The sequence below is a fragment of the Uranotaenia lowii genome, unplaced genomic scaffold (genome assembly GCF_029784155.1).
Source record: "Uranotaenia lowii strain MFRU-FL unplaced genomic scaffold, ASM2978415v1 HiC_scaffold_1189, whole genome shotgun sequence".
In the NCBI taxonomy this organism is placed as follows: domain Eukaryota; kingdom Metazoa; phylum Arthropoda; class Insecta; order Diptera; family Culicidae; genus Uranotaenia; species Uranotaenia lowii.
In genome coordinates this window covers 3102-10391 of record NW_026597176.1, presented here as the reverse complement: position 1 = coordinate 10391, position 7290 = coordinate 3102, and the positions used below count along the sequence as shown (strand labels likewise).

Here is a 7290-nt window from a genome sequence, read left to right as displayed (position 1 = left end):
CAATTTAGTATTTTAAATAGTGGATGATTGATCTAAAACTGGACGGTTCGTAGTTATTGTCCTGCAACTGAGCTTGTCCGTAGTTTTAAGATCTTCGCAATTGTGTCACAAGAAACTTAGTATTTAAATTGAAATTACTGCAATTTCGCACTCGTAATGCTCGACGACAGGTCCGTTCCGAATGACGTGGAGAAAAGAGACGGAGAAATACGCCTAGTCGGATTAGCTGTCAGATGACTCGCCACTGAACTGCATTTCTCCGCGACGCCTTACTTATCCAGTGTTGCCGTTCTTAACATCCTCCCCCTCGTGACGCTGACCATTGCCAGCATCTGGCTCAGAGTCACCAGTTTGCTCAACATTCAACACCGCTAATTTACTGACCGATTGCCTTGATAACCCTTTGTTTGTTTGCACTATTGCATGCCGAACTCTCCCGTCTGTCCCGGGGAAGACTTCCAGAACCCGACCTCGCACCCACCCATTTCTTTTAGATTCGTTCACGATCACAACTAGATTCCCCACACCAATCTCTTGGACTTCGTTGAACCACTTTGTACGACGAGCCAAGGTGGGTAAATACTCCCGGACCCAACGACGCCAGAACATGTCCAACTGTGATTCTATTTGGTTCCAGGTGTTCTTCAGAGCAACAGCTTCATCCACAAATTGCTTGCTCGGTTGTTTTACGCCGTTGGAGCTGCCAAGCAAGAAATGGTTCGGTGTCAGTGATTCAGCTTCCTCGCTATCCAGTGGTAGGTACGTCAAAGGACGCGAGTTGACAACACCTTCAGCTTCCACCACGAACGTATTCAGGGCTTCGTCGTCGAGCTTCCGTCCTACGCACAAGCTTTTTTCCATGGCCGTTTTAACTGAGCGTACCATACGCTCCCAGCTTCCACCCATGTGCGGCGTTCCTGGAGGTATGAAAATCCACTTGGTGTGAGTGTTAGTAAAGGTTGCTGCCAAATCTTCCTGAAACTGGCCTATTTGTTGTTGAAGGATGTTGTCAGCCCCACGGAAATTGGTTCCGTTGTCCGAATGGATTTCCAGTGGTGCGCCTCGGCGAACAACAAAGCGCCGGATGCTCATAATGCAGGATTCTGTTGTGAGGCTGTGAACTACTTCGACGTGGACGGCTCTGATCGTTAAGCAGGTAAATAGAGCCACCCATCGTTTCACCGAGCTCCTTCCTCTCTTTACCAAGATCGGACCAAACAAATCTAGGCCAACGTAGCTGAATGGTCGTACGAATGAGGCTAAACGAGCCTCGGGCAGTGGGCCCATCATTGGTACCTGGGGTTTGCATTTGTATACCTTACAGTTCTGGCAATGACGAATAATTTTCTTAACTGTAGTTCTTATTTTCGATATGTGGAAGGATTGGCGAAGTTCGTTAACCACAGTTTCGAAATTGGCATGTAGAAATTTTCGATGATAGAAGTCGATGATCAGTTCCGTGATTCTGTGAGACGGAGGAAGAATAACTGGATATCGGACTGTCATTGCGACGTTTCTGGCTGCTCCAACTCGGCTATCTACTCTGAGAACGGAATTTTCATCTAAGAAGGAGTTTATATGGTGAAGTTGACTGTGTCTTGGAAGACGATGCTGCCGGCTTGAATTCTCTGGTCGACTTCGTTGAAGTAGGGATGTTTCAGCAGGATACGATTGTTGTTGTGCCATCCAGAACAACGAGTTTTCAGCTGCTACCAATTCGTTTTGGTTGAGATGGATTCCTTCTGCTTCAGCGGGGATTAACTTGACTCGGCGATTTATGTAGCGATGCACGTATCCGACAGTTCGCAGTATTCGCTCCCATTTGCTAAACCTACTGGCGTCGACGACTACAATTGGAGCTACAACGGCGGAGTGGGGACAGGAAATTTGGCGTGCCGTCTTCAACTCCTCCTCGGTGTCGTTCGGCTTCCTTGGTTGCGGCCATTCGTACTCGTCTTCTTTGAGGAAAGCTGGACCACAGAACCAGGCGTTTTGAGATGTCAGTGGTGGGCCTTGTCCCCACTTGGTGGCGAGGTCGGCGACGTTTTGCTTCGATGGAATCCATCGCCACTCCGAGATGCTGGAGTTGGTTAGGATTTCGCCTACTCTGCATGCCACGAATTGTGTATATCTCCGATGATCGGAGCGTATCCAGGCCAACACAGTACTGGAGTCTGACCACAGAACGCATCGCTTTATGGAAAGAGTGTGCCCCTCTTCGACGAATTTCCTCAAACGGGTACCCATTACAGCTGCTTGAAGCTCCAGGCGTGGAATGGACCAATGCTTCAAAGGAGCGACTTTTGTTTTCGCTGCAACTAGTGCACAAGCGTATCCCCCGGCATTATTTGGAACACGGAAGTATCCAACGGCAGCGCAAGCATCTTCGCTGGCATCCACAAAGATGTGAAGTTGTACATCGTCGTAGTCGACGTTGTTGAAGTAGCATCGAGGGATCTGCAGATCATCAATGAGTGGAAATCCTTCAATCCAGCGCAACCATTTCTCGTATTCTTGGTCTCCCACGGCTTCATCCCACTGAGTTCCAGCGCGCCAAACGTCTTGGAGTAGAATCTTCCCATGTAGAACGAACGCTGCGAGCAATCCCAATGGATCGAAGAACGACATAAGGCAGCGCAGTGCTTCACGCTTCGTTGGTTTACGTTTCGACGACACTAATTCTTGCAGTTCCGGTGCTAGGGTTGTAGAATAACCTAAAACGTCTTCGTGTGGCAGCCAGTGCATTCCGAGCACCCTTTCGGTAGTTAAATTCGTCTCTAGTTTGAGAGGCTTGGGTTCAGAGGTATCTTTCTCACCAAGAGCATCCAAAACGGCTATGCGGTTTGACCTCCAATCTCTGATATTGAAACCGCCTGCAGCGTGTATCGATTTGATGTCTGTGGCTACTTCCACAGCCTCGTCTATGGTGATGAAACTATCGGCATAGTCGTCAACGTAATGGCCTTTGATTATTCCTTCAACCGCGCGTGAACTAGTGTTTTTGAATTCTTGGGCGTTCCTGTTTTTCACGTATTGCGCTGACGCTGGTGAACACGCTGAACCGAACGTAGCGACATCCATCACGTAGATTTCAGGTTGACTGCTTCCTTCCGGCTTCCAAAGAAATCTCTGCGCTTGTTTATCGCGTTTGTTGATACGGATTTGGTGAAACATTTCCGCGATGTCCCCGGAAACGGCCACCGGGAACTGGCGGAAGCGGAAAAGGACCCAGGGAAGAGGAGCTAGCTCGTCAGGTCCTTTGAGCAGCATGGTGTTGAGTGAAATACCGTCTACTGTCGCTGATGCATCCCAGATCATTCGCACTTTCCCGGGTTTCTTCGGGTTTACCACTACACCTAGCGGTAGGTACCAGACTCGTCTAGGGTCCGAATTCCTTAATTCGGCCTCGGTAATTCGGTGTGCGTAGCCCTTGGCTTGGTAGCTCTCCATCTGCTTCGTAAGGTTCTGCCGTAACTCCGGATTTCGAATCATCTTCTTCTCCAGGCATTCATATCGTTTGAAGGCCATCGGATAGCTGTCAGGGAATTCAAACTGATCGTATTTCCACAGCAGACCTGTCTCGAAACGTTCTCCTTGCCTGTGTGTCGATTCCTCCAAAATTTGACGCGCTCTTGTATCTGCATCCGATTCGAGTTTGGTAGTGGCATGAATCCCCATATCTTCGAGCTCAAAATATTGTCGCACAACCTTGTGAAGAGAATCATCCTGCGAGCAGCTACACGCGTGATAGTTCACCTGCACCGGTGTGTGCTCCGATGACATGCCTCCATAGATACACCAACCCAACTTTGTTTTCGCTGCCATAGGCTCGTGCGCACGACCTTGCTTGACCCGAAGCGGAACGGTCATATGTAGGTTGTTGACACCAATCAGGATCCTGGGCATTGCATCGGTGTAGCTATCAATCGGAAGTCCTTTTAAGTGTGGATAATCTCGTACCAAACTGACGTAATCCAGTGATTGGGTGGCGAGGCCAAGGTTGCTCACCGTACGCGCATCACTCAGGCGTATTTTATTTTTGCTCGGACCAGAAACCTTTAACTCGACCAGCTTAGAATCGTGTTCGGTGCGCGTCATATCCCCTGTCCATTGAAGGCACAGAACTTGTGGAATACCTTCTACTCCGAGCTCTTTTACCAACGAGTCTTCGACTAGCGTAATCGATGACCCTTCGTCGACGAAAGCGAAAGTATCCACAGCCTTTTCGTTCCCGTAAACGGTGATCGGAAGAATCCTGAACAAGAAAGTCAGCTCCGGACTACGATGGATATAACTACTGCCACTTGCTTGTATGGCCGGAACAGATGGTGTTGTAGGCGGTGCTGCGGAGCTAGCGGGGTTCTTCGTCGTTGCTCTGTTTGTATCTTCTGTGCCTGAACCGGATTGCCGCGGATTTGAAGGGATTTTTGTACGTCCAGAGTGTAGAAGCGGATGATGGCGGAACGTACAACCGTTGACCCCACACCTACCGCTGATGCGACAGGATCGCCTTCCATGATAGTTCAAACAGTTGCGACAGACTTCTTGTTGCTCCACATATTCCCACCGCTCGTCGACGTTAAACGCTTTAAACTTACTACACTCTTTGAGCGGATGCTGGTTTTGAAAACAGGCTGGGCAGAGTTTTTCTACCGGCGTTTGATTCTCCTCAGCGGCCTCTAGGTGCACGTTTAGCGAACCACGTTTGGGCTTCGGTTTATCCTCTCTCGGAACTGCTCCCTGGTACACGGCCACACAACTCGCTGTCTTCGCTATTCTGGATACAAACCGTGCGAATGTTTTCAGGTCCACTGGATCTTCACTTTCAATATATTCCACCCACTTGTATTGATATTCGGAAGGGAGACGGTTGACCAACTCATTCAACAATGACGGATTTGACAGGTGAGCTTGATGATTGGCGGCTTCCAAATAACCGCAAAGGCTTTGAACCGCAATCCCAAAATCGATAAACGATGCAAGCTTCTCCGCTCTCGGTGCGGGAACGGAACGCACTTTGTCCAGTAGGGCATTGATGAGAAGTTCTGGACGCCCATAAAGAAAGCGGAGTGTTTCCATAATGAAAGGAACCGATTCTGGAATGTGAAGTCGACTGCGAACAGATTCCAGGGCAGAACCCTTTAAACAACGTTGCAGTCTACCGAGGTTCTCAACTGGGCTATAGCCGCAAGCTAAGGTAGAATTTGTGAAACTGCTGATAAACAACGGCCAATCATTGGGATTGCCATCGAAAGTTGGAAGGTCTCGAGGAAACACTTGTCGAGCTAGTAGTTGAGAGGATGTTGGTTGATAGGTGTTAAGAAAGTGGGTGCAATCCGGAAGTTCGTTTGGACCCAAGCCAAGTTGTGTGATAAGGGGGGCGAGGTGGTCTATATTGCTGTCTCTATTATGGCCAGAATTGTGAGAAGCATAATTTGTGGGAATTTGGGCATAATTAGTTGCATGATCATAATTATCAGGGGCAATGTTGATTGGAGCATTGTGGGAATATATTGACGGATGGGCAATATTTGGTGGCATATATTGTTCGAAGCAAGAGGGTAATGGTTCGGTCTTACCTTGAGCTTGGTGAGAGGGAGGATGTTTTACCAGTCGTTGTTGTGAAACCTCCGGATGGTTTTTCGATTGTTGAGACTCGGTTGTAGGATTGGGCATCACTGAACCCGACATCGGTTGATGGAAGGTTGCTGGATCAGGACCCCGTTGATTGTTGAAACAATTCGGATTGGGCTCGGGAATCGATGATCGGCTCGGCATTCGGGAGCTTGGATTGGGAACCACTGCCTTGAGCTCACGCGGCACCCTGGAATGTCCATACTGTTTCGCCTGCTCGATGTTTTCCACTGTAGGCTGAACCGTCTCAGACTGCACTGGATTCGGGACGGTTTGCACTGGAATCATTGTGCGTCGCATCGGAATCGGGGCGGATGGTAAAGCATTATGAACGCCCTGTGTTTGTCCCGATCGTACTTGGAACGACGAATGAGAATCCTGGACCGTACGATCAATAACCGGCGATTCGGAAACCGAATTATGATCTATCGGTCGAAATTTCGGATCTTGCATCCGAACGACGTTTTTCTGCAGCAGCAAAGATTCCCATTGATGAACTCCGACAACCGAAAGCGATTTCCAGTTGTTTTCCCAATTTGTTGGATTGGATCCATTTTGCCATCCTAAACCTGATGGCCCGGGTTTGGGTGGTTGAACGTAGCTGCGCCGCTTGGGAGAAGCTCCTAGATTCCTACGAGGAGTAGTAAAATGAGGAGCGCTTTGTGGAGCAGGGGGAATCGAGCTGCTCGTTGGTGGCTGCTGCTGATTTCCTCCTTTCTCTTGCGTGACGACCCAATCTTTAACTCGATTGACGTCCGGTGTGTGTAGAATAGACCCGGCATCGTCTTCTTCGTCGGAAGACCCTCCCGCCTGAAGAACCTTGTACTTTTCCACCACGTAGAGCTGCTCCGCTTCGATCTCATCCAGTTTGGCTTTCAGTTCTCTCGCTTTGCGGTCCAGTTCGCGCTTTTCTTCCAGCTGCTGCAATTGGAGCGTCCGCCTGCGAGACCGGGAACTGGTGGTGGTACTGGATGATTGACTGCTCCCAGCATTTGAGCAATACTTACAGATCCAGGGTCTGCGTTCCACCGATGGGGTAACACCTACACACGATTGATGCCACCACCTTGGGCACAGATCGCACTGGACCAAGTCGCAAATCGAATTGGGCTGGTTACAGGCAGAACAGTCGAAGCCGTCTTTTCGGAGAGGTGTTTTGTCCATCTTTGATGATGAATTTCTTGAAGATTGTTGCGGGCGAAAGTGAAATGAAAAACGCTCGGTCTTGACAGCAGTAAGACAGCTTCAAGCTGTAAATATATTTGGCTTTTAGAACTGTTATAAATTTAATGTTAATAAATTGATAGGAACTTACAAATTCAGTGCGCAAATTAACTTTTCACGCCCGAACAACTTCTATGTTGTGTGTTTGTTGTGTGTGTTTGTTTGCTGTAACTACATGTAATTAGGTTTTATAATAATTTAGTATTAAGTTTTAAACCAACTCATACCTAGTATAACTAATTCCGTTGTTATGTAGCAAACAATTTAGTATTTTAAATAGTGGATGATTGATCTAAAACTGGACGGTTCGTAGTTATTGTCCTGCAACTGAGCTTGTCCGTTTCAACAGAACTTCGCCGTACTAACAAACCGTACTATTAGTTTTAAGATCTTCGCAATTGTGTCACAAGAAACTTAGTATTTAAATTGAAA

At 48.2% G+C, this 7290-nt stretch overlaps 1 protein-coding gene across 1 annotated transcript; it reads right to left on the bottom strand.

Moving 5' to 3' along the window:
- Window positions 1–273: 273 nt before the first annotated feature.
- On the bottom strand, window positions 274–6798 carry LOC129759184 (uncharacterized). Its single transcript, XM_055756592.1, has one exon. It carries the CDS (start codon window positions 6796–6798, stop codon window positions 274–276), a length of 6525 nt encoding a protein of 2174 aa, XP_055612567.1.
- Window positions 6799–7290: the final 492 nt, after the last annotated feature.

What these genes read in the sequence shown, in the direction of transcription:
- LOC129759184 (XM_055756592.1), bottom strand. Translation starts at nt 6,798, where the DNA reads ATGGACAAAACACCTCTCCGAAAAGACGGCTTCGACTGTTCTGCCTGT.